The 26998-nt window shown below is 49.6% G+C and overlaps 1 protein-coding gene across 2 annotated transcripts in view; it reads left to right on the top strand.

Annotated features, from left to right (window-relative positions):
* Positions 1–25234, top strand: part of CLIP2 (CAP-Gly domain containing linker protein 2) — a 103234-nt gene extending 78000 nt beyond the window's left edge. Inside the window, exons 9-17 of one of the 2 annotated variants that reach the window (XM_074264043.1) lie at positions 1627–1731; positions 4162–5100; positions 7949–8006; positions 9963–10046; positions 12768–12924; positions 14814–14973; positions 16424–16609; positions 18125–18187; positions 21138–25234. In XM_074264043.1, coding sequence (XP_074120144.1) covers positions 1627–1731; positions 4162–5100; positions 7949–8006; positions 9963–10046; positions 12768–12924; positions 14814–14973; positions 16424–16609; positions 18125–18187; positions 21138–21149 — 1764 coding nt within the window. In that variant the 3' untranslated portion in view covers positions 21150–25234. The remainder of the gene's footprint in view (positions 1–1626; positions 1732–4161; positions 5101–7948; positions 8007–9962; positions 10047–12767; positions 12925–14813; positions 14974–16423; positions 16610–18124; positions 18188–21137) is intronic. The other variant, XM_074264044.1, reaches the window with a different exon arrangement.
* Positions 25235–26998: the final 1764 nt, after the last annotated feature.

The raw sequence follows: 26998 nt of genomic DNA, 5'->3' as shown, positions 1-26998 counted from the left end.
GCCTGTCAGGCCCCTCTGCCTATTCTGGAGTGACTCCAGAGTCACCCTCCTTAAGAGGAAAAGCTAGCAGGGACTCGGGGGGCGGATTCTGCTCCACAGTGATGGGGTCCCAGCCCTGAGGCAAAGACAGGGCCGGCCTGCCCGAGGAAGGAGAGGACAGGATAGGTTAGGAGCCTCTCTGGGCTCAGGCATTCATCCGAGAGGTGACCCCAAGGCCCTGCCAGCCACCCGCAGCTAGCAACCCTCGTCCCGGCAATCAGGAGGAAGGAAAAGCAGCTGACATGGGAGCAGGTGGCCTTGAAGACGGTTTCTAGTAGGGCCAAGGGTTTAACTTTTTGTTTTGTTTTGTTTTAAATGGGCTGGGAATGAAAAATTAGGCAGTTGTAATGGGATTCCAGCCCCATTGCTGTGACCCTCCAATCCCTCGTGTGCTGATTCTACTTTTATTCTGCTTCCACTGCCTTTCTTTGTCTTATACATATACCTGGGGTTGGACCAAACGACCTCTGAGGTCACTTCTAGGTGTAGAATAGTAATCCTATATCCCCTCACCTCCTTGGGCCTCAGTTTCCCCACCTGTAAAATGAGGGAGTTGGACCAGATGGTTTTGACTGTAGGCCTGTGATCCTATGAATCACAAAGGTATTCTTATAGCCAAGGATTCCGCCCTAGTCCTGAGAGAGTTGGGCACAGCTGCCATGGACACGGGCAGGAAAACTGGGGGACCTTGGATCCAGAGCGGGGAAGTAGGCAGGATGAGGTCCTTGTAGTTCCAAATCTATGTCCCTCTGTTGGAAGAGGTGGCGTGGCACAGTGGGAAGAGCATGGGATTCAGGGCAGCCGGTTCAAATCCTCGCTCTTCCATTTCCTGTGTGACTTTGGCCAAGTCCCTGGGTCTCAGTTTCTTCATCTGTAAAGGAGAGGGTTAGACTAGTGACCTCTAAAGCCCTTTCTGGCTCTAGATCCAAGATCCCTTGATTCTAATTCATGTCTCCTCTGTGTGCCTCAGTTTTCCCATCTGTCAAAAGGGTTGGACTAGATGGCCTCTGGTTCTTTTGTGCTCTGAATCTGTGATTCTGTGATCCTATGAATATGATGCAGCCTCTTTTCTCTCTCTCTGTCTCTCTCCTGCTTTGCCCCTCTCTCTCTCTCCCTCCCTCTCTCTCTCTCTCTCTCTCTCTCTCTCTCTCTCTCTCTCTCTCTCTCTCTCTGTGTCTCTCTCTGTGTGTCTCTGTCTGTCTGTCTGTCTCTCTGTCTCTCTCTTCTCTCTCTCTCTCTCTCTCTCTCTCTCTCTCTCTCTCTCTCTCTGCCTCCTCTCTCTCTCTCTGCCTCCTCTCTCTCTCTGCTTCCTCTCTCTCTCTGTCTTTCTCCTGCTTTGCCCCCCCCCTCTCTCTCTCTCCCTCCCTCTCTCTCTCTCTCTCTGTCTCTGTCTCTCTCTCTCTCTCTGTCTCTCTCTCTCTGTCTCTGTCTCTGTCTCTGTCTCTCTCTCTGTCTGTCTCTCTCTCTCTCTCTCTGTCTCTCGCACACACACACTCTCTGTCTCTTTGTCTCTCTCTCTCTCTCTCTCTCTCTCTCTCTCTCTCTCTCTCTCTCCCCCACTCCCCTCCCCTCCCCGTGCGGGACCAGACTCAGACGCAGCTGGAACATGCTCGAATTGGAGAGCTAGAACAGAGCCTGCTGTTTGAGAAGGCACAGGCAGAAAAGCTGCTAAGAGAGTTAGAGGACAACCGGGTAAAGATGTCCCTCCCCCATCCCTCCAGCCCTGCCCTCCCCCCACACACACCCTGCCTGCCAAGTAGAACTTCTCTGGCCCCTCCCATCGCCACCCTCCTTTTTAAAAATTTTTTATTTTATTTTTTATTTTTTTTTGCCTTCTGTGATTTCTTAATTATTGCTTTTTTTCATTCTTTTTTGGAAACTGGAGACATGCAAGCAGGTGAAATTCATTGTGAAGGCTTTGTGCTTTTGGACGCTCATCTTGATTTGTTTCTCTAATTTGAATTTATTTCTCAGCTCATCATCCTATTTTACCAGAAATCTCCGGGGACTCAGTTTCCTTATCTGTAAAATGAAAGGAGTTGAACTCAATGATCACTGAGGTCCCCTGGCCATACGTAGGATTACACGAACCAAAGTCACTAAACACCTCTGGGTCTGTTTCCTCATCTTTAAAATAAGGTGGCCCCCGAGGCCTTTTCCAGCTCTCGAGCTGGGATCCCGGGATCCCGTGGTCATGCTTTCTAGGGATGAGCAACAGACCTCCACTTCCCCCGTCTCTCCCTTTCACCAAGTCATTTTGCCTCCAAATATCACTTCCCTTCCCGATTCAAGTCTTCAACTTGGAGCAGCCTCTGTCAGTCTGTCTCCTTTCTGGAGCTTAGAAAAAGGAAGAACTGAGGGAGGGATTGGCACAAAAGCTTCTCTGAGAGAAAAGAAAGAGTTTCTTCTTTGGAATTCCCAATTGGCTTCCAATAAGATGGCAGACCCAGGATCTGAGGGAGTGGGGGGAGGGGAGAAGGTGGCCATCTCTGACGGGGCATCAGATGTTATTGGATGTTGGGAAAGGAGGGAGGAATAAGCCCCACCAATTCCTACAAGTCTCTCAGCATCCTTCTAGGGCCCAGTGAGATGCACAATGCTGTATGGGATGATGTCTAGGGGACAGGACCAATGAACTCCACTAGAACGGAGTACCACATTTGGTCCTGGGGGATCCGATTCTGACTCAGTGGTCCATTCTGGTTCCCTTGCTTTCCACCAACAGGCAGCAAGATCGGGTCACTAACAAACTTCCCTCCAAAAGTTGTCCCAAAGAACCTAGCTCTCTCTTCCTAGTATGGTCAGTGGCCTCAGTGCCTCAGCTGCCTAGCAGAGCTGGAACTAAGGAGAGGAAGCTCTTGCCTAAAGCACAATACCCAGAGAATACTTCTAGAAGAGCTGGAACTAAGAGTAGGCAATGAGGGAAACTGTCTAGGGCACAACACCTGAGAGGGGCAGGAGATAGGGATGCTTTGAAATGTTAAACCGTATAAAAGCATGTATCTTTACCACCAGATCACTCTACTCTTCATACCAAGTAGATATTTTCTGAGAGCTAAGTCAGGTGTTACAGTAAAGGCTCCACTCTCCCTCCAGTAGTCATGAACAGTTTTTCAAAGTGTTAGGTTGGAGGGGCAAGTAATTTTCAAAACTTGCCTGATGCACATCGATTCCCCTGACCCCTAACCCTGCTTCCATCATTCATCCACCATCCACCGCCATGTTTTATTTATGTTGCTAATGTTAACAGTCAATCCCTAATGGCAAAGACTCCTCCTTTTACCCCAGGGTAGTGGAGTGCCTCTCCTGGTTTTCATGAGAGGGGAGTGCTTGAGACTGGCCAGGAATACTGATTGACCAGAAGAGCCGGGTCTCGCCTTTCTACCACCTACTGTTGCCATCATTTCTGTGGCTGGGGAAAGCACACTTTTTGAAATGCATGAGAATGAAGGGCAGCTAGAGGGCACAGTGAGTAGAGCACCATCCTTGAAGTCAGGAGGACCTGAGTTCAAATCCAGCCTCAGCCACTTAACATTTCCTGGCTGTGTGACCCTGGGCAAGTCACTTAACCCCAGCCTTAGGGGGGGGGGGGGGAAGAATTTGAAGAAAGCATTCTAGTTTTTTTTTTTCTTTTCAAGTGAGATTTTTTTTTTTTAATTAATTGTTTCTAACGTCATCCAATGAAAATGGGTCACAAGTGAATTATACTAGATTTCCAGTCCCGAATCAAGCCTCTCTCCGAACTTGGCTGGGCTTTTTTGGTACTTGGCCAAAGATAATTACCAAGTGAGGCAAGTCGCTCTCTGGACGTATCCTCCTTTTTGCACATAAGTGACACAGAGCAAGCCTAGAAAGGAAACAAGCGTGAGCAGACTGGGCTTGTGTCACTTCCCAGTTCCCACTCATCATATTTGTAGTGAAAACAGGCTGATTTCCCGAGTCTTTGGGAACTGGTACCCTGGGGTAAAACTGGAGTCGGGAGGGACTGTTCTATCCTCTCCATCTCCTACACTTACAATCTCCCTCTCTCGCCAAGGACACTCCCATCCGCCCTGGCGTCAGTCCTTCCGCCCTGAATGCAGGGGACGTCCCAACTGACGAGATGTTCTCTTTGGTTCCCAGATGACGACAGTGGCCGAGCAGTCGAGGATCCTGCAGCTGGAGGAGGAGCTGAGCCTTCGGCGCGGAGAGATCGAGGAGCTCCAGCAGTGCCTGCGGCAAACGGGCCCCGCAGACCCCGCGGACACCAGTCCGTCCTCCGAGGCCTTGCGGCTCCGCGAGCAGCTTCTGTCCGCCAGCAAAGAGCACCAGAAGGAGAGCGGGCTGCTCAAAGACAAGTATGAGAAAGCCCTGAAGGCCTACCAGCTCGAGGTGGAGAGGCTGAAGGCCGCCAATGAGAAGTACGCACAGGAGATCGTGGATCTGAAGCACAAAGTCCAACAGGCCACCAGCGAAAACATGGGGCTGATGGACAACTGGAAGTCCAAGCTGGACACGCTGGCTTCGGACCACCAGAAGTCCCTGGAGGACCTGAAGGCCACTCTCAACTCGGGCCCCAACACCCAGCACAAGGAGATCGTGGAGCTGAAGGCGGTGATGGAGAGCATCAAGCTCGAGCACCAGCTGGAGCTGGGCAACCTGCGAGCCAAGCACGACATCGAGACCGCCGTCCTGGCCAAGGAGAAGGAGGGCCTCCTGGTGAAGCTGGAGCAGGCCCGCGAGGAGCTGGAGGAGGTGCGCCTGCACTGGAAAGCCCAGCTGGAAGCCAGGTCCAACCAGCACCTGCTGGAGCTGCAGGAGGCCAAGGATCAGTGCAGGGACGCCGAGCTGCGGGCCCGAGAACTCGGCAAGCTGGACGGGGAGTGCAAGGAGCAAGCCCAGGCCATAGATTTCCTGAAGGAGCAGATCTCCCTGGCGGAGAAAAAGATGTTGGACTATGAGGCGCTGCAGAGGACGGAGGCCCAGAGCAAACAGGAAATCCAAAGGTTACAGGAAAAACTCTTGGTGACAGAAAACAAACTCCAGGCCATGGAATCCCTCTGCTCTTCTCAGCACTCTGATGTAGGCTTGGATGAGGGTTTGGGGCTCTTCCTTTCTTTCCCCCGTGGGCTGGCCGGGGCTGGGGGAGGGGCTCTTTGGCAAGTTGGATACGAGGCTGGGAATAGGGGGTAGAGACCAGACGTGGAGCTTCTTTGGTACCTGGTACATGTTCTTTGGTACAGATGAGGGAACTCCCTCTGCCAATGCAGAGTGGTCCCTTCTGTGCCACTTACAATTTTAGTTGCCTAGAACACAGAGAGATTAAGTGACACAATCACTTTGTGTCAGAGGTAAGTCTTGAGCCAAGAATGACTCCCTAGAATGGTCCCTTGGGATAACTCCCCCCTTGGGATGGCCTCCCTCAGATGGCCCCCTGGTGGCTCCCTAGGATTGTTTCCAATGACGTTTCTAGAATGCCCCCCTAGATGACTCCCTAGGATGGTCCCCCTGGGATGACTCCCTAGGATGGTCCCCTGGCACGGCCCCCCTCAGATGGCTCTCTAGGAGCCTAGGATTGCTTCCAATGACATTTCTAGAATGGTCTCCTAGGATGGCCCCCTGGGATGGTGTCTGGGGGCTCTGGAAGTTGAATGACAACATGTGTCCCCATAAAAGACTAAGAAAAGCCCCCAAAATCTCATTTTGGACTCTGATGTAAAAAGCAGAGCACTGAGGACCAGCAGTAGCCAAAGGGCCTTCTGAATCTTCCTAGTAGCCCTGTCTGACCTACAACTATGGACCTCTCCATGGTGCTGAAAATGAGAACTTGCAGAGAAGTCCTACAGGGACTCTTCTATCCTATCTTAGTATTTGATTCCCCCCTTTTCATTAAGGGAGGTGTCTCCTAATGAAGTTTGGATTCCCCCCGAAAGTAAGAATTATAAATATCCCCCATGAGAGCCCGTCAGGGCCCTCTGCATTTACATTGTTAGTCAGTTGTTTAGTCATTTTTTTAACCCCATTTGGGGGTTTCTTAGCAAAATGAAGTAGTTTTCTTCCTAGGAGGGGAACTTTGGGGGGCTCTGAAGTTATCAGGGTCACCCTGGAGAGTTTGGGAAAGAACATGCTCATCCAGTCCCTTCTAGGCACAGACATGAACCCCAGGGAGCCAACCCCAGAATGAACATTGGTCACCAATATCCCCAAATGTTCTCCGAATCTATCAGGCCCAGTGCACAGAGCGCACAACATCCACTACAGTGAGCGACTTAGGGATCTGATAAATATTCTGTTTGATGCGAAAGTTGCTCTTTCTTCTCCCCATCCACCCACCCGCAACCTGAGCATGGTCTCGTAGGAGGGAAACTGGAGCAGGAGGCAGAAGAGCTGAATTTTACTGTAGGACTCACTGTGTGATCTTGGATAAGTCCCCTTCCCTTTCACATCTCAGCTTCAGGGATAGAACTTAAAGATCATTTCTAAGAGCCTATTTTATTCATATACTTGATATATAAGGAACCTCCTATTTTGAGACTAATGTCTACATAATTTTAGCATATATATATGTAATTTATACTTAATTTATGTGTTTACATATACATGTATACATGTACATGTGTATACATATTCATATTTCTACATACACAAAATTTGCAGTTCCATCAGAGGAGGGAGTTCACAATAAGGAGCTTCTGCCAATGCAAAGCACATGTTTGGGGGCTGAAGTTGCATGCAGAGGAGTGAGGGTAACATTCAGATGATTAGCTAGGTGACAGCATCTGACCTATGCCCCCTTTTTCAATGGAGTTTCATGGCAGGCCCTGAACTACTGGACACTTGTCCCCCGGGGGGAGCTTTTTAGAATGAAATGAGAATGTGCATCCCACAAAGCCTTGGGGCACCAATGTCTCCCTCAGACAAAGGTGCTCTTCATTCATCAGAGAGCCCCATCACCACCACTCTCCTGGTTCACAGAGCATAATCCCCACTTGCTTAGATTAAAAATACCCCTGTTGTGCTCTTTTGGCTTTTCTGGCAGAAAGATTAACCCAAGAATTGAGTCTTGTTTTTTAATGTCCTATAATTCTCTGGTTCAAGGGGTTAAATTCAGAGGGAAAGTAGATTTCGGGGTCTCACAAGGTAAGATTTTGGGGAAATTATTATACTTATTTTTCAAATGTAGGAAATTCTAGTTCATTGATCTAGGTTAATCATGTGTGTGTGTGTATGTAGAGTGGGAGAGGGGGCATCTTGATGTTTTCATTGACTGTAGGTTGAACATGAGTCAACAGGGTGACATGGAGGTCAGGAAAGTGGCTAAGCTCTTGAACCGTGATAACAGAACAAGGGAGAGGATGGTCCTGTTATTCTCTGCCCAAATCAGGCCACCAGTGTGCCACTCAGCCCTGGCACATGGAGAAGCAATGAGAGAGGCAGCGCACCCTGACAGAAAGCTGGCCTTGCCGTCAGGAAGAGCTGGGACTAAGTCCCGGCTCTGACACATACTCCCTATGTGCACCTGGACAGGTCGTAATTTCCCAGTGTCCCACACATCTCTCTCAGAATAGAAGTTCCATACCGGTTATTGGTCTGCCCTGGAGTTTGCTCCTGGAACAATCCTTAGGCCAATGAAGTCTCAGTTTTGGACCAGAGGAAAAGTAGAGAATTAAGTGCATTCAAAGGAGGGAGATCAAGGGCTCTGAAAGGTCTGGAAACTCTCAGGTGAAGTCCAACAGCCTAACGTGGGATCAAAGGCTCGGCCTTCAAGCCCTTATGTGTCCGAGGAGATGTTCCAACTCCAGCATGGCCCAGGGCGTGGCCAATCAAGCGGTTTCCTTGTTCAGGCTGAGGCGCCCCCACTACATTAGATGTTAGTGAGTGAGAGAAGGAGGAAGTGAGTACATCCCCTCACCGAGAACATTTCTTCCAGGTGATCGAGACAAATGACATTTCAGAAGAGAAGATCAGAATGAAGCAGGCCATGGAGGGTAAGGGGGTATCTGTTGTCTCCCCGCTTCCCAGTGCTCCCCTTGGGTTGGATCCTGGGGCTTGGGGTCTGAGGAATCACTGTTCCTGGGAAGCGTTCTCTTAGGGCATTTCTTATAGCAAAAGAAATCTTTCTTGTGCTTATGTAGTAAAGCGTAATCGTGATTCATGGGAACATGTCTGTAACCTCTAACCTTAGAGCTGCTTAGGTCACATAGTCCATGTTTCTTGTACTTCAGTCTTTGTGGCTCTGAGGCTGACTCTCTAACCACTGCACAGCACTGTCTCTCATAATTATAAATAACAATATGGAAACGTGTTCCTCATTGTCCCTGAGCAGCTGGCCTGTCCAACTCATTCCCACTCCTGGCTCTGAAAGGATGGGATGGTTGGAAAGTTCCATTCTCAGGGGAGGGGAGCCAGGTGTCAGGAGCCTGGAAAGGGAGGAAGGGGAAAGGTTGACGTAGAGAGCTTTCTGTTTGATGATGGATGTAATTGGGAGCCACAAAGTGAATGGAATAGGAAGATGATGTGGTTAGATCTGTACTTTAGCATCTGAGAGGAGGACAAATTGACATGCGAAGAAAGACCCGACATGGAGACCAATTCCAAGGCTATTTCAATGGTCAGACCATTACTAGCTATGTCCCCTAACCTCTGTGAACTTCCGTCGTCTGATCTCTAAAATGGGGGAGATGTCAAAATGGATGGAGCGCCAGCCCTGGAGTCAGGAGGACCTGAATTCAAACCCAGCCTCAGACACTTAACACTTTTAGCTGTGTGATCCTGGGCGAGTCACTTAACCCCAATTGCCTCAGCAAAAAAAAAAAAAAAAAAATCAGTTATTGAGGGCAGGAACCCTAGTTGTTATGTGAGCGAAGAAGAAATGAGAGATGTTGGGAAGATAAAAGACAGGATTTGGGGTGGATTGGATGTATGGGCTGAATGAGCGTGATGAGGGTGATTGGGGAAGTGGTGGTGCCCTCGGTAGTAAGAGAGAAGTTGGAAAGAGGGGAGATGGTCCCGGAGGAAAGATGACTCTGGGAGTTGAGCGGCCTCCAGGACATCTCTAATCTGAGCTCTCCAGAAGGTAGTTGGTGATATGAATATATCAGTCTGGGAATCCTGTGTGGAGAGATGATAGTTGAACCCCAATGGAGGGGATTTGATCATCCAGTGAGATAATATAGAGGAAAAAAGAGAGTATCAGAGGATACCCAGGGTTAGCGGTCAGAACCTGTATGAACAACCGGTTCAGGAAATGGAGGGGAAGCTGTCGGATGAATAAGAGGAGAGCCAGGAGAGAGCAATACCATGAAAACTCAGAAAGGAGAGTATGTAAGGGGGGGAGAAGGGGGCAGCAGTGCTGGAAAGGTCACGCAGAAGGAGGCTGAGAAAAGGCCACCCAATGGGCCAGTGAACAGACCCCTGCTAACTTTGGAGAGAGCGGGTTCATTTAGGGCTCTGTTCCATTTGATAGGCCACAGTACGTGCTTTATAAGCATTGATTAATCAGTGATTGTCCCACCATTTTCTTTAATGATTTGGATCATCTCAATTCAGGCAAAATCTACCATGTCATTCTCCACAAGGACCCAGAAATAGTAAAAGGGAGACTTGAGAAGGGGAATGTCGGGACGAGGGCTTCTTGCCACATGAGGGCATTGGATGAGGTGACCGCGAAGGCCCTGCCAGCTCTGTATCTGAATCAGGGAAAGAGAACCCACCGCCAGGTTGGGATGGGATCGTTGGGAGCCTTGAAGGCCAGGATTGAAACCTTTATGATTCTTTCATCAGTCTACTGCTAAATACTCGATAGGAGAGTTGCCCAACCAGAGCGGTGTTAGGAAGTCTTTCGCGTGTCTTAGTCATGTGGTTCGTGCTTTCCTCAAACAAAACATTAAGTCACCGAGATTCGCCATGACAGTTCCCATGAACCATTTCTCTTCTCCCCAAAGACCTACAGGACAAGCTGAGTAAGAGAGACAAAGAGGTGGCGTCCTTGGTATCACAGACCGAGATGCTCAAGGCCCAAGTAAGTGGTAAGTTTCCCTATGGCACCAGGTGGCCAGTTGCATATTGAAACTAGCCGTGCATGCCTTTCTCTCACCTTGTTCCAGTGAATTCTTCCTCCCCCTCCCCCCCAACAAGATGGCTGAAATTCTACCATTAGATCTTCATCCCTTTGGATCTGAAGTATATTAATGTGTCCAAGATTCTACTGATGTGCAGAAGACCATGCGTTCACAACAGGGCAAACAAACCTCTGTAGGAATGGGAAACTGAGTAAGGGTGTTGGACGTGAAAGGGATAGGATGATGGAAACCCCAACGCTTGTTCCCGCGCTATCAGTGATACCAAATCTAGCGGGCCAGCCTCCCAAGGGAGACGGCATCCTCCCCTCGGTCTGGTGCCAGGTTCAGTTGTAGATGGGCTTGACACAGGAAGTACTAGGTCAGAGTGGAAGCCGCCCAGAGTGTCAGCCCAAGACTCCTCTCCCTTGCTTTGGAGGAGAGGATGTGACAGCCTCTTAAAACCTAGAAGACCGTCACTGTGACATATGTTCATCACCAGCTCAAAAGCCAGCCTCCTTTTCCTGTTAACAAGAGGCAGAGGCCACAAACTTTTTTTTTGTTATTCTTTTTTTATTATTATAGCTTTTTATTGACAGAACATAGGCATGGGTCATTTTTCAGCATTGACCCTTGCAAGAATTTCTGTTCCAACTTTTCCCCTCCTTCCCTCTTTCCCTCCCCTAGATGGCAGGTAGACCCATACATATTAAATATGTTAAAGTATATGTTAAATACAATACATGTATACATATTTATATAGTTATTTTGCTACACAAGAAAAATAGGATTTAGAAGGAAGGTAAAAATAATCTGGGAAGAAAAACAAAAATGGCAGCAAACAACAACAGAAAGAGTGCAAATGCTATGTGGTGGTCCACACTCATTTCCCAGTGTTCTTTTGCTGGGTGTAGCTGGTTCTGTTCATCACTGATCAATAGGAACTGATTTGGATCCAGAAGCCACAAACCTAGCCTTGATCCCCAGCGTCCTTCTTTGGGGAAAATAGTCTACAAGAAGAATACCCATAATACACTCCCACCTTGAGTTTTTCCCAAACAAGAGGGGCCTGTTGATCTGAGTGTTGGAGTAAAGCCTGAAGATATATCAGATAGATTCACAGGTGAATGAAGCCGTCCTTAAAAGGTTACAATGACCATGTGTGTAGCAGTCACTTTTCTGACAACCCGAGCTCTCCTTAACTGGCCCAGCTAAGATTTCAATAGAAAGAAAAAGCCTCTGAAAAACCAAAAAGTTGACCCATATTTTCTAACGTAATGTACTTTATTCATTGACTCTTACTCAGAGACTAGTGACTCTGATTTACAAACGATTCTAACGAGCTTGATGATCAGTCTAGACAGTTTATAGCAGGCTGCACATGAAGGGAGGGAGGAACATGGATGGCAGTGAGCAGGGACCACCGACAAAGGACGGAGCGGGGTGAGTTTGAGGAACAGGGTTCAAATCTACTCAGTGACTCCTCCCTTTACATTGTGGTGCAATACACATTGCCTCCCTGGTCCTCAGTTTCCTCATTTGTAAAATGAGTGGATTGGGCCAGATGGCCTCAGAGATCCCTTCTAACTGATCCAAATGGAAAAAACGATGAAAAAGATGTCAGCAGAATTTTTAAAAATTATTGCAGGTTGGGATCATTTAGTGAAGGAGCAGATTTTGCACCTTCAAGAGGTCATCATTTTATCACAAATGTGATCTATTGGGACCTGGGCCAAACTGAAAGTGGGCAAAGGCCTGCGTTTGATCCCACTTCTCACTCCCATTAGTGACCTTGGACAAGAAACGGAGCCTCAGTTTCCTCAGACCGGGACAGTGCTGTCGATACTGCCCCCCTCACCAATCTGCTGTGGGAAAATGGTTTTCAGACCTTGATGAGCAGCAGGAATGGGCTTTGCCAGTGCAGTGCCCGCTATTAGTAATGGTGACCCCGAGTCACCCCAGAGAAGTTAAGAGAAGTTAAACACATCAAAGATTATTATTATTATTATTATTAGATATAGAGAGATTATTATTAGAGCAAGATTACTGCTCTAAGGATCGAGGAGCTACATGTGAAGGAAGATTTCTGAAGTGGCGCTAGTCCTTCTTAGCCAACATCTGTAGGGACCGCCAGATCAGCAATGACCTCTCAGCCAAACAAGAGCACCCCAAGCCCTTCCCTGTCCTCCTGCTTCCCATCACTTGCCTGAGAAATCTCAGCCTCCCCCTACCGACCCACACGCAAAGTTTGGTCCCACAGCCCCAGAGATGGGAGGGCTGCCGCCCCAGAGGCCAAAGTGTGGATTGCGTGTTGGTCCCCCACGTGACTTCATTTAGACAGGCAGGTACTGAGAGGAAGCATTTATTAAGTGCTTGCTATGAACAAGCTCTGTGCTAAGCTTTGGGGATCCAAACACAAGCGTAAAGAAAGAAGGTCTGCCCTCAAATGTTTGCAGTTCAAAAGGAAGAAAACAACCTAGAAAGGGGAGCTAGAAAGTGGGGGGGGGGGTGAGGGAGGAGGTGACCCACGAGGAAGTGGAGAAGTCTGGAGAACAAGAGCCGGGCCAGGCGAGAAGGAAGGACGGCCCGGCCCCGGGAATGGCCCCATCTGCTCCTTCTCAAGGCCGTCACATAGGAACCAGGGCCTATTTCTCGGCCATCTTAACCCATCTCTGCATTTGTGATCCCCAGCACTGGAAGGCAAGTGTAAATCGGGAGACAAGAAGGCAGATGCCCTCCTAAAGGAGAAGAAGCGGCTGGAGGCTGAGCTGGAGGCTGTGTCCCGAAAGACCCACGATGCCTCTGGACAGCTGGTGCTCATTAGCCAGGAGCTGCTGAAAAAGGAGCGGTGAGTGGGCTTGGCCGGGAGGCTGCCGGGGGCCTTGGACGGCTCCCACCTCATGGGCATCTCACCAGGATGTTCTGAGCACTGGCTGGAGAAGTGGGCACGGAGGAGACGGAGAGAGAAAGGAGGAAAGGAAGGAAAAAAAAGAAAGGAGGGAGAGAAGGGAAGGAAGGAAGGAAGGGAAGGAGGAAGAGAGGAAGGAAGGAAGAGATGGAGAGAAGGAAAGAAGGGGGAGGGAAGAGAAGGAGAGAGGAGAGAAAAGGAAAGAAGGAAGGCAGGGAAGGAAGGAGGCAAGAAGAGAGGAGAGAGGGAAGGAAGGAAGGGAAAGAAGGAAGGAGGGGCAGAAGAGGGGAAATGAAGTGATACACAGTCTGCAGTCTTTTGCCTCCTCCCTTCCCGTCCCTCTCCTTGGCTTCAGGTGCCCTCTAGTGGACTTTGGGAGCTCCTCATATTAGCTCACAGGGTCCCACAGTAACCCAGGGGAGACTTTCTAACATGCTGCACTCACTTCCAGCCTTTGCAGACATTTTTTAAAAGTGGATCTTCGTTTTTTGTTTTAAAAGTTTTCTTCTTGCCTTTCACTTTTCCGTCACAGTGTTTTCCCAGCGAACTTTCCCTGCCACAGTAACAGACCTTGTTACAAGTAAAATAAAAGTGGCCTGGACCCCGATGTGCAGTGTCCCACACCTCAGTCCGCCACCTCTCCAACAAAAAGAAAGCTCTCCATTTTCTTTGGGTCCGGTTTGGACTCAGCACCCAGTGGGTCACCCTTTCTGTTCACATCTTTGCAGCCAGTTTATCTATTCATATGGTTGTAGTCAGTTATATATATTATTTCTTTGTCTTTTGCATCCATTCAAATATACCTTCTGCTGTTTCTCATTTTAGAAACTTTTTAAGAAACAATTCAGGGGCAGTTAGGTGGTGCAGTGGATAGAGCACCAGTCCTGAAGTCAGGGGTCCCGAGTTCAAATCCGGTCTCAGACACTTAACATGTCCTAGCTGTGTGACCCTGGGCAAGTCACTTAACCCCAATTGCTTCAGCAAAACCAAAAAACAAAAGAAACAATTCAAATTCCTTTTTCTCCAGGAAGTTTTCCTTGGATGCACCTCAGCCCCCAATGATTTTTTTTTTTTCAAAATTATGAGTCAAAATAAGATAATGAATAGAAAGCATCTTGGAAACCTTAAAGCATTGTGTAATCTGCCGTGAGGATCAGGACTATAGTAAAGCTTTAATCATTTCCCACTTTCTGAAAGATTTTTCCATTCCCTTTTACCCGTCCTTCAAAGCTCAGCTCCTCTCTCACCCCCTCCGAGAAACTTTTCATGACTGCCCCAGCCCATGATGATTCCTCCAGTAGAGGTTGGAGAACCAGATGTGGAATCAGAAAGACCTGAGTGCAAATCCCGAATCAGACACTTACCAGCTGTGTGACCCTGGGCAAGTCACTCTTCCCTGTTTGCCTCAGTTTCCTCACGCCTCAAAAACGGCGGGAGTTTGGACTTTAGCAATTCTGCTCCTCAGACGCTTTCTCTGTAAAATGGAGGTGCTGGATTAGCTGATCTTTGAGCTGATTTCAGCTCCCCTGACTTCCTACAGCTTGGACTATCTCTTCTCTTCTCTGGGCGATCTTTTGCCTTCTTAAAAATTGTTTTGTGCGGGTAGGACTTCTCTCTCCAGCTGAATCACCCACTCCCAATGAACAGAGAGGGCCTAGAGCCTGCCCTCCTCCTCCCAGCCACAGCCAGCTCAGGCCGGGGCATCCCCTTGGTTCTCAGGAAATCTTTTCCAAATGGACTCAGGCCAGGACGTCGAGGGGCCTGCTGGGGCCGGTGGGGCAGGGACTTGCTGGGCTGTGACCCGCAGTCTGGGTCTGTTTCCCGTCTAGGAGCCTGAATGAGCTGCGGGCTCTGCTGCTTGAAGCCAATCGCCACTCCCCGGGGCCTGAGAGGGACCTGAGCCGCGAGGTGCACAAGGCGGAGTGGCGGCTCAAGGAGCAGAAGCTCAAGGACGACATCAGAGGGCTGAGAGAGAAGCTGGTGGTGCTGGTGAGTGTGAGGGAGCTGGAGGGCTGACTACAAGGGAGGCGGATTTCCTGAAGATTTACAGGGGACTCCTCCCCCCAAAAAATCATCAGACAGGACATCCTGGTTCCTTGCTTGTTAAAGTGGAAGCACACATTTCTAATTAGACCACAAATAAAATTAAGTTTAAGATTTCATGTACTTGATCCGCAGGTGGTGGACTCGGGGTACAGAATGGGACATATTTTTCGACACAGGCAATGAGGGAATTTGCTTGACTGAAAATTTGTTAGAGGGATTTTGTTTTTCTTCTGAATTGAAAGGGGAGAGTAGGAAAAGAAATGCGTGCTTGTCAACTTTTATAGTGAAGAAAAAAGGCCACACGGTCAACAAGATAGCGTGATTTACTGGGTTTTGTGCTGGACTTGGCCATCAGGACAACTGGGTTCAAGCCCCATCTGAGACACTCACTAGTTGACCTGAATGGTCTTGGGTGAGTCACGTGAAGTCCCTGAGACTAATATCTGTCTCCTATAAAATGGAGACTTCAGCAAAAATCGGAGCAGTTAGTGGTGGCCGAGCAGATGGCAACGTCGGGGGGTCTGGAGGCCACGAGAGCCAAATGGCGTGTTTACCCAGCAGCCGCATGGTAACTGACAGCCCCTCCCCCTCAGGTGGAAACTGGACGGTGTCCAGCCCTTGTTGGGAGGATCGTTGTTGTGATCTGTCGTTCCCTCTGCCCCGTCCAGATCAGAATTCCCATCAATTCCCCACCTGGCCAACGGTTCATACCTGTGCTGTGACTGATGGATTCACTTCTGGAGACAGAAAGAAGAATCCTAGAAATGAAACCTTGTTCTCATCAGGATGATGTCCTGAAGGATCATCCTTCTGATCCGTTGTGCCCTCTGCCACATCCATATCAGAATTTCCACCAGTTCCCCACCTGGCAACACAGGGAAGAGGGACACTTTGCTTCTATTGGATGCCTCTTGGATTGGATTGGATTGGATTGGATTGGATTGATGGCTGCAACGTGGACGATAGTGATGGGGGTGGACATGGAGCAGGAGGGATGGATTCGGGAGGTGTTATCCAAGGGGAATCAACAGGACTTGGTGGTTTGCTAGCTGCCGTGTGGGAGAAGGAAGGAAAAAGGAGTCAAAGGTAGCTCCCGGGTTAACAACTTGCCGATGAGGCTGCCATTTGTGAAATAAGGGAGGCAGAGACAGGATGATGGCTTAGGTCCGGGAGAGGCGTTGGGCCAGACACGGGCTTGGAAGTCTTTCTCACACCTGCCTCTCTTTTTCTATCACTCTAGGGATGTGTTCTCCCTCCCGATAGAACGTCCTTGGAGGCAGGGAGTGTTTTTGCCCTTCTCTGCCTCTTCGGGCCTTAGCGCAGCATCTGCCGCGTAGCAAGGTTTAACAAAGTCTTGGGAATGATTGACCCATGGAGTCATCTCCTTTTCCAGGACAAAGAGAGATCAGCATCGGACCAAAGGCGCTATTCCCTGATCGACCCGTCCTCGGAGTCGGAGGTCCTGCGGCTCCAGCATCGCCTGGTCAGCACGGAGGACGTCCTTCGCAGTGCTCTGGAACAAGGCCAACAGATGGAGAAGCTCATGGAAGCCATGAGAAGTTCCCCTGAGAAATCCCAGGTGAGCCTGCCACACGTCAGCCAGCCTCAATCAGGCGCAGCAGACTGGTTTTCCCAGAGGCGGCTGGGATTGATGAGTTATGGCCGTCCTCCATGTCAGGGTCACACAACTGGCAAGTGCCTGAGGCGGGCCTAGAAAGCCTGAGCTGGCGGGGAAGTTTCGGCAGAAATCCAGGGCGGAGGGACACTGCATCTGGCAGGTGCCCCTTGGATTGGAGTGGATTGAATGGAAGCGCACAGCTTCTGGAAGCGGAAGGGATGGATCTGAGAGGTCGTATCATAGAATAATAGAGAGGGCAGGCAGCTTTCTGAGCAAACACTGGCTTTGCCCTCCTCCCACTTGTGAAATGTCACTCAGCACTCAGATACCCCGTGGAACTGCCATCTCATTGGTTCAAGAATTCATTATCTGTATTATGAGCTGCCCATTCTTGCCCACTCCGCACAAATGGCTGCCAAGTTCTTCCAAAGTTTCACTATAGAGAGTCCATTCCGTGTGCTAGCAGCCTTCCTCATGTTCTCCTAAGTTCTAAAGGCTACCAATGGCTGTCCACCTGGCGCCCCTCACTCCTCCCACATGAGCAGCCCCTCTTGCCTCAGTGGTTATTTTCCTTCCACCTGTTCTTCTCCAGAACTCCCCGTTGTTTGTGCGTTATATTCTGTGCACAATCTCTCCAAAACATACGTAGAGAGCCAGTCTCGGAGTTACAAAGACCTGAATTCTAATCTGCCTCGGTAGAAGGAAACCCAACACCAGTTAAAATGAGAAGAGCCATTTAGGGTTTTTCAGTCCTCTTAGGGTTGGTTCAAATCAGTGAACATTTATTTTATTTTATTTTTTCCTGAGGCTGGGGTTAAGTGACTTGCCCAGAGTCACACAGCTAGGACGTGTTAAGTGTCTGAGGCCAGATTTGAACTCGGGTCCTCCTGAATTCAAGGCCGATGCTCTATCCACTGTGCCACCTAGCTGCCCCTCCAGTAAAAACATTTATAAAGCACCTACTATGGGCCAGGCATGTGTTGAGAGATAAGATAACAAATTAGAAAACAAAAGCAGTCCCTGACCCCAGAGAGCTTACCATCCCATGGAGAAAGACAAAACATAAAAGTACAGAAGGCTCCGATTGTGCGGCTCCTTGTTCTAGGCTGCCTCTTCATGGTTCTTGTGGCCCTGGACAGTCTCTTTTAGGAAAATGTTCAAAAAATAAGATTTTGTTTAAAAAAGAAATTTTTAGAAAAGAAAATGTTGACCCGCCCCCGAATTGTGAGTGGGTCATGCTCATAAAAATCCCCTAAACTAGAACTGTGCAGAACATTGCAATGACCTGGAGTCCCCAGGCCCTGGCTACACATCCCAGCTGTGGGACCCCTGGCCAGCCCGTGGCCTCTCCAAGCCTCAGTTTCCTCGTCTGAGGATAATCTTTTTGTTTCCCACTGTGGGGAAAGCGCTTTGTGAACTGCAGAGATGGAAGCTGCTCTTATTATGAAATCCTAACGAATTCTCTCTTGTGTACAGACCATTGGCAATTCCGGTTCCACCAATGGCATCCATCAACAAGACAAGACCTGGAAACAAGAGGTAAGGAAGCACCCCCTCCCCTGCACCATTCTCAGGCTGAGGAGCCCCTGAAGCCCACCAGTCTCCCTTTAAAAATAAGAAGCCCAATAGCAATCAATCAACGAGCATTAATTAAGTACCTACTGTATACTGGGGACTGAGGGATACAAAGACATGAGCCAAACAGCCCTGCCCTTAAGAAACTTTTATTCTGATTATTTAAAAAAATTCATCCAAAAATACACTTAACACTTAATAAACAGATAAATGAGGCAAGGGAAGAGTTCTTGTATTATGGAAGCCATTGTGGGAGTCCTTTAAAAAAAAAGAAGAAGAAGAAGAACTGCCATTACTCTGGCCCCTGAAGGTTTGCAAAACTTTTCACAAATATCATCTCATTTGATCCACACAACAGGTCTGGGAGGTAGATGCTGTTATTTTTATTTTACAAATTTTTTACAAAATTTTTTTTTTTACAAATGGGGAAACTGAGGTTCAGAATGGTGAAGGACCTTGTATAGGGTAAGATGGTTAGGAAGTGCCAAAGGTGGGATTCAGACCCATGTTTTCTGACCCTTATGACATCCTGCCACTCACTAGCAAAGTAGCTGGCTCCCCTAACGTATGGAAAATCGGATGCAAATCTCAACCTTATCGTTATTGTAAAATATGATCATTGGTCGTAGGCCAGTGGAAATCTGCAGTGTGAATTTGGTGACTGCAGCCGCTCCTGGGAATTCTGGCTTGCTCCATGATTCCGTCAAGTGAGGACCCCCTGGAGGCTTAGGTGTTTGGGTGGCGCTCCCATGGGGCCACCATCGAAGCTCATCACATCAAGGACTTTAACCTCAGCTTTAACCTTTACTGATGCATTAAGAGTTGGGAGTTTCTATAATCTTCATTCATTAATTCACTTTTCGTAAGCATTTCATAAGCACCTACTGTGTGCCGGGTACTGTCGTCCTTCTCCTTGAACCTCTTACATTCTAGTTTAGGGACCGACTAGGGGACGGTATTTAAAGGCACAAGACCCCCCCATCACTCAGAAGCTTATGGCCTAGGGCAAAGCATTTCAGCCCGAGCCCTCAGTTTCCTCATGTGTGAAATGATAAGTGTCTCTAGCTGGCCTCTAAAGTCCCTTCCATGTACATAGAAAAGTAAATAAATGCAGGTGGGAAAAATCACTAACCAGGAGAGGCGAACAGGGAAGGCCTCCTGTAGGAGGTGGCCTTTGAGGTGAGCCTCGAAAGAAGCTAGGAATTCTGAGAGGCTTCTGTTGTTGTTTAGTTGTTGTCCAGTCATCTCCAACCCCTTCCGAGCCCATTTGGGGGTTTCTTGGCAGAGATACTAGAATGGTTGGTCCTTTCCTTCTCTGGCCATTTTACTGATGAGGAAACTGAGGCAGACAGGGTGAAGTGACTTGGCCAGCTAGTAAGTACCTGAAGCTGGATTTGAACTCATGAAGATGAATCTTCTTGACTGGAGGCCCAGTGCTCTACACTCTGGCTCCTCTTGGTGGCTTCTCTGAGAGGCTAAGGGAGGCCACTGTGCACACGCAGAAAAAGCCCCTGGGCATAAATGGCGTGCAGTAGGAACAGCGAGGGCTCAGTCTGGTTGGGATGGAGAATATTCCCACCAGTGACATCACAGTAAGAGGTCTAGAGCCGGGCCGAACGAAGGCCAGGCTGAGGGACTGAAGCTCCATCTGAGGCACAAAGGAGCCAGTGATGGGTTCGTGACCTCTGCTAGAGAGCAGGGCTGGGGATCATGATGGGAGCCACGAGACTGGAAGAGACTTCAGCTGGCATCTCAATCCATCCATAAACATTAGTTAGGTGCCTACTAGATGCAGGCCCTCAAGCAGCTTCTGGTCCAGTGTAAGAGACGACAGTCCATTGGTAATCGTGGAGAGAGCACTCCCTCAGCCTGGACTCGGGAGGACCCTGGTTCAAATCCAGCCTCAGACATTTCCTAGCTGTGTGGTCCTGACAAGTTATATCCCGCAGTGTGCCTCAGTTTCCCCCTCTGTAAATTGAGCTGGAAAAGGAAATGGCAGATCACTTCCGTATAAAGTGGGTCATGAAGAGTCGGACATAAATGATTCAACAAAACTAACCAAAAACACACGTACCCGGCACCCGAGTCAGATGTCTGCTTGTATTCTGTGGCGGGATACATGGTGTGGAATAAGCCCTGGCTCTAGGAATCGGAGGCCCTGAATTCTAATCCTGCTCCTGCCTGTAGATGCAGGCAGAACATTCTCTCTGAGCCGTAACTTCCTCCACTTCCAAACTGAGGGGATTTTCATGAGCTGCTCTGGGCGGGGGACCAGGGACCAAGCTCCTTTCCATCTCTACTGTTCTATGGGCCCCCACCTAGAGACAGCCGACAATTGAGGCAGGAACGTTAGGTACATAAACAAATCCCCAAAGGGGCAGCGATGAGAAGCCGGGTCGCAGATTTGCTCCACCCTCTGGGCAGAGGAGCTAGAGTTGGAGCTGGGCCTCGAAGGACGGGTAAAATTTGCCAAGCAGAGAAGAAAGGCCGGCTCCGCATCCAGGATTTTGAAACCTATCCCACCCTCCCCACCTCATCTTACTTATAACTGGGAGTAGAGCTTTAAAAAAATGATTTGCCCGAGTCCACTCTCCCGTAATAAAGAAATAATAGTCGTGCCCTATATTTATAATAAAGGAAAGTAGTTCTATGACACTGATGACACAGCAGCCTCCATCGGCGGCGGCGTTCCATGACAGAATCCTCCAGATCTTTCCTGGAGGGAGGGAGGTCTTTCATCAAGTGTCTCTGGAACCAAGATTGCAAGCTCCTTATGCGACACTGAGAGCAGCACAATGCCGGGCATTGCTGGGCTGCCCGGCTAAGACAGAGGCCCCGGCCTGGGGCTGAGGACGCACGGGCCAGGGGAGGGCCCGAGACTCCTCGGCTTAACCCGCCGCTTGCTCTCTTCCAGGAGAAGCACTGACCTCACGAGGAGAAGGTGGAGAGAGGCCCATTTCCCGCCCGGATTCACTCCGCTTGCCTGGGCAGCCACGCACCCTCCCGTCCGTCTCCGGCTTCTCCTCCGGGCACCTGGCCGAGATTGTCCCTTCTGAGACAGGAATGGTGTTTGTAACAATAGTGTACTAACAGATGTGGACAATCCCCCTCCCTTGTCCCCTGTCCCGCCCCCCCTGACCTGGAGGAGTCCACAGGCACGGGTTCTGCTGGAAGGAGCCAATCGGGCCCCTTCCATCCTCCCCGCCCCCTCCCCTGTGGCCTCCAGGCCTGATCTGGACACTCGAGGAAGCCCTGGATGGCTTCTGGAATCCAATTTGGAAGGTGTGTGTGTGTGTGGTTGGGAAGACTCTGGCCTCAGAGAGTCCAGAATCATGACACTCCCCTCTCCCCCCGCAACGAACAGGAGCAATTTGGAGCATGGCCCCTGAGGAGCTGGGCCTTCCTCTCTCCCTGGCTTCCCCCTAGCCTGAGAGGCCTTGACCTTGAGAGCCAGGAAGCAGCTGAGCTACCTCGGGAGAGCTGCTGCTCTTGAAAGGGCGTCGGGGATGACTGCCTCCCTGCCGACCAGGGGAGACCAATGAAGCCGCCAGCTGAGACAGAAGTACTGCTGTGAGCAGGCTGGGGGAAGCTTTCCTCCCCGGGGGTCCCCTCGCCCCCTTCCTCCCTGCCGTGTGATACCACTCATGGTACCGAGCCCCCTCCTGGCCAGCCTCATTTCTGTTTCATACACGCCATTCCTCCGTTTGGAGAATTTACTGTGTTATGGGGAGTCCTCCAACTCTCCAACTTCCCTTTTAGTGTCTTAAGCCCTCCCCAGTCCCCTCTGCTTAGCTTCCTCCGGCTGTGGCACAGGCTTACTGCTAGCCAGCACACGGGAGAGCGACTGTGGCGTCGGCGCGGTGGGCCAGCCCCATTGCCAGCCCGCCGGTGTGGGTGGGTGCCCCGAGCTCTTAGGCTTAGGTAGAGGAAGGGGAAGACGCGGGCCGGCAGGCACCAGCCTCCAAAGCCCATCCCTGCATCCCCAAGGTAGGCTGCCACAGGAACGCTGCTGGGGGAGGGGCAGGGGAGGTTGCTGGAAAGATCTGAGTCAAGATCTTCCAGGAGATTGGCTCTCGCCTCCATCCCACACACTTTCAGACTTGTTCGTTCGGACCAAAGTGAGGTGGACCGGCAGCCGGCTCTGGGCTGCTCTCGGGCTTTCCCAAACCAAGTCCCAACTCCTCGTGGGGAGCATCACCATCTTTTCCCTCTCCTGTTTTTCCTTTCCCTGGAGCCGAGGAAGGGGCAGTCCCATTAGACTTCCCAGAGTTTCCAGTTGTCACTCTTGCTAGACAGAGCAACCAACTGGGACCCCTTTCCTGTAGCTTGGGGATAAGACAAATCATGGTGCCCTTGATCTAGAACTGGAAGGAAACCGAGAGGCCAGCTACTCCAGCCAGCCCATTAAATAGATGAAAATATTGAGGCTCGGAAGATCTAGAGTTAACAAGGCTCTCAGAAGCCACCTAACACAACCTCTTGTTTAGGAAACTGAGGCTCAGAGAGGTTAAAGGCAAGAAGGAAGCTTCTGTCCAGGCTGGCTGATGGACATAGTTATCTGTGGGCCCAACAACGGGTGACATCCTAGGATTTAGAGCAGGCTGACACCTCAGAGATGATTTCATTTCATTCCATTGTTCACAGGTGGATAAATAGGCCACGAGGGAGGACACTTGGAGAGCTGAGATTCGAACTCAGTCCTCTGAACCATCCCCTGTGGTCTCACCACCCCCCGGGGGTGCTCTAACACACCCTCATCCAGCTTTTCCAAGCTAGGAGGAAGGCCACGTCACGGAACCTGTCTGGTAGGGAGACTGCACTTCTCTCCCACTCTGCCCCCTCTCTTTCCCCTCAACTGGACCAAAACCAGGAGCCTGGTCCCGGCCGCAGAGATCCAGGCCATATGGGTAGCCTAGGGTTTAGATTCAGTTCCCATCCAAATCCAAGGGAGAAATATCTCCAGCCATATTTCCCTGTGAGCTTCAGAAAGACTGAGGAGGCTCTCCCTGTGTATGGTTTCCTCTATCAGGGGTTTTATGGGTACAAAATTCTCAAAAAGAGGCTCCTTCCCCCTCACCTTAAAAAACAAAACATCCTGACCTACCAGTATCTAAAGGGACAAATTTATTTTATAAACATTCACTTAGCTTTTATTGTGTACGAGGGAGTTCCCCGTGCCGGATCTCAGAGGCAGAGACTGGACTCGACAAGACCCAGTTTGAATCTGCTTCTGGCCCTTCAATCCCGTCTGTGACCCACGGACAGCCAACTCCCTAGGACGTGGTCACAGATGGACTGAGTCGGGGAGTCTCCACCAGAGGTGTGTACTCTGACGGGGCACGTTCTTTATATTCACGCCCGTGCAGCGCACACACCGATGCATGGATCTGCCCCCGTGGCCCCTCCCCAGGACTCTGAGGCGCTAGATTTCCATTAGGTGTCTATCTCCTGAGAGCCCACTGGCCCCCTCCAGCCCTTCTGGCTCCCTGGGGAGATGACCCCCTGTTTTGGGTGGCGATGGTGTCTCCGCCGATGGGCAGCAGCCAGGGTCAGGTCCCTTAGGCCTTGTACTTTAGAAGCACTGACCACTTCTTTCCTAAGGCCATCTTGTTTCAATCTCTCTGCTCTATGGTGCCCTCCAGTGGCGGGGCATCCAATAAAAGAACCAAAGCTCTTTGCAGGCCAGCACTTACCCAGATCCTCCGAGGCTCCTAGGGGCTAGAGCTGGGAAAGACCCTCAGATCATCGAGTCCAGAGAAGTTGTGACTCGCCTTCAGTCACACAGGTTATAAGTCAATGAGCTGGAATCGAGTCCAGGTCATAGAAGGAATGATCGAATTAGAGCTGATTGGGACCTCAGAAGCCATCTAGTCCAACAACCTCATTTGAGAAACTGAGGCCCAGGTCACACCGGTAGCAAGCTCAAACTCAGGTCCTCCGACTCCTAACCCAGCTTCTCTTTGCACTATAGTCCGGGCATTCTGCCTCCAAATCCTTCCTTTGATACCAGGCTGCCTCCCACCTAGGATTGCCAGGGGACCCAGGCCAGTAGAATAGCCTCCCTCCAGTCTTGCTGGTCCTCGTCTCCCCTCGCTAAGAACAGTTCTTCCCCTGCTTGTTCACTGCTGCCTTCCTGCCACGTAGAACCTCAGTGAGACTTGATGACATCCCTAGTTCCTCTTCCCTTGTCCTGCTGTGACACAATGGGATGGGCCTGAGTCCCAAGGCAACGGGCTTCAGAGCTCCTGCATCACGGAGCACAGATCTCATTTATTGGGGAGGAGGAAGCCGATGTAAGAGTGATAGAGAATTTTCTCCCGTAACTCGGGGCCCCTAGGAAGGTCGTGCCCCAAGAACGATGCCCGGGTGAGGTGCCCTCTCGGATGTAGGAACTATCCCCCATGTTCGGTGCAGCTTCACATCCCTTGATGTGCTGAGCAAAGAGCGACACTAGATAGGCCGGACCCTCTGCCCCACCTGGATCTCAGATGTTTTCATTTAAAACAGCAACATATTTAGGAAACTTAACAACCTAATCCAAGCTCAAATCCTGTTACTTCCATCAGGTTCTGGGAACTCTAGGAAGGGAAGGGTTAACCCACTAAAATCTTATCCTGTCAACAGAATCATGGCAGCTGTGGATGGGTGGGCAGAAGTGAGGTACACAACGGGAGGGGAGGGCCCGCTGACTTGGGCCAACACAGTGCAAGTGGATCGCCAAGTCCTTTGGGGATGGGACCGCATCTAACGATTTGGATGCTGAGAATCACGGAGAGAGAGGTGTTTCTCTGATAATGTCTGTTTTGGGGGTCTTGGTTTTGTTTCATTTGGATGTTCCTCTGTTCGAATGTCATACAAACTGATGAATTTCTGATTGTGTCACTCGGGTCTGTTGCCATGAATCACAGCTTCTCCCTACCCTTTTGCTCCCTTCCCCTTCCTGAAACTTGAATTGATAAAAGTGTGGTGAGTTCCTACTAAGAACAATAAACTTGTGGCTGAGGTCTGGGACCCACTGGCCTGAGGCAGCTCTTCCCTTTTCTCTACAGGTGGGATTGTGGTATGTGGAAGATGCAGGGGTCACAGAAGCAATACCAGAGAGACAAAGTTTCGGTCGATTCAGTTAAATATTTATTAGGTGCTTTACATGTGCTAGTGGTCCTCAAACTTTTAAAATAGGGGCCAGTTCCCTGTCCCTCAGACTGTGGGAGGCCGGACTAGAGTAAAAACAAAAGCTCACACTCTGTATCCGCCCCTCAGCCCATTTGCCATAACCCGGCGGGCCGCATAAACGTCCTCAGTGGCCGCATCTGGCCACGGCCATAGTTTGAGAACCCCTGTAGCTGAGCACTAAGTCTGCAAAGTCAAAACTGAAATTATTCCCGTCTTTGTGTTGCTTCTATTCTATTGGGGAGGAGAAAAAAAAATGTACCTGATTCGTTTACTGTAAAATAATTTCCAGAGGGAAAGTGCTAAATAACTAGGAAAAGCGGCTCCTGAGTGATTCCTTGAAGGAAGTGAAACGTTCCATAAAGAAGGGGTGCCCTTTTGTTGTGCATCCAGAAAGCAGGAGGGATAAAGATACCCACAAGAGACATAAATGGACCTTGGGGGCAGAGTCATAACAGAAGGTGGAAAGGGGGAGATGAGATAGAGAGCAAAGTGTCCTGATCATCCACTTGAACTCAGTTGGACCGGTTTCTTTCCTGAATATGGCCCCTATTCCCCTTTCTTGGGACCCCCGAATAGAAAAGCTAGGGAGCACAGGATGCATGGAGATCAAATCTTTTCTTAATCAGTGACTTGGATGAAAGACACAGATGTCTTGTTCAATTTACAGAAGATGAGAGTTGGATGGAAAAGCTTGCAGCTGGCTAAGCCATTGTTGGCCTGAATCCAAGATGAAATTTAATAACAATGAATGTAAAATCTTACGCTTGGGATTGAAGCAAAAACAACCCAACTTCAAAAGTATAAGATGGGGGAGGTACAGCTACATTCCAGTTTATCTGAAAAAGTCCTCAGGGGCTGCAGGTTTACGGCGAGTCAACAGTGTAATATGGCGTCCAAAGGTAGGGAATGTAGTCTTGAGATGGATCCAAAGTGAGACTGTGCCCAGGATTAAAGATGCCCCAAAGCCACTGGATCCTGCTCCTGTCACACCACATTGGGAGTATTAAGTCCATTAGTTCTGGCCGCCATGTTTTAGGAAAAATATTGACAAGCTGGAGAGTGTCCAGAAGAGGAAATCCAAGCTGGTGAGTGGACTAATGATTATCCAGTGAGGACTCAAGTCTGGAAATATTAAATTTGAGGAAGAGAAGAATAAGAAGGTATAGGATGTCTTCTGAACTTCCCTTTCATCACCGAGGGAGCCATTTTCCCATCATTCCCCTCAGTTTGTAACTTCAGCGTTATTCTTGACTTCATCTTCTCCCTCATCTCCACCTATTTTATCAGTCCTTGGATTTTACCATTTATACTTCAACTACATCTCTTCCACATCCATCACCTTACTCATTGCCTCCTAATTCAGTAATTCTTACCCTGGGGGTCTACAAAAATTAAAACCAATTTTTATGATTATATTCCAATAGAATTGGTTTCCTTTGTACTCCTGTGTTTTATTTTATGCATTTAAATTGTTGATTCTGAGAAAGGGTCCATAGGCTCTACCAGATTGCCAGAGGGGATCTGTAATATAATTAGGGTTAAGAACCTCTCGGAAATTGGCCTGCCTGACTCCAATCACTTCCCTTTCCCATCCATCATCCC

The sequence above is a fragment of the Sminthopsis crassicaudata genome, chromosome 4, assembly GCF_048593235.1.
Source record: "Sminthopsis crassicaudata isolate SCR6 chromosome 4, ASM4859323v1, whole genome shotgun sequence".
Lineage (NCBI taxonomy): Eukaryota > Metazoa > Chordata > Mammalia > Dasyuromorphia > Dasyuridae > Sminthopsis > Sminthopsis crassicaudata.
This window is presented reverse-complemented; position numbering and strand designations above follow the sequence as displayed.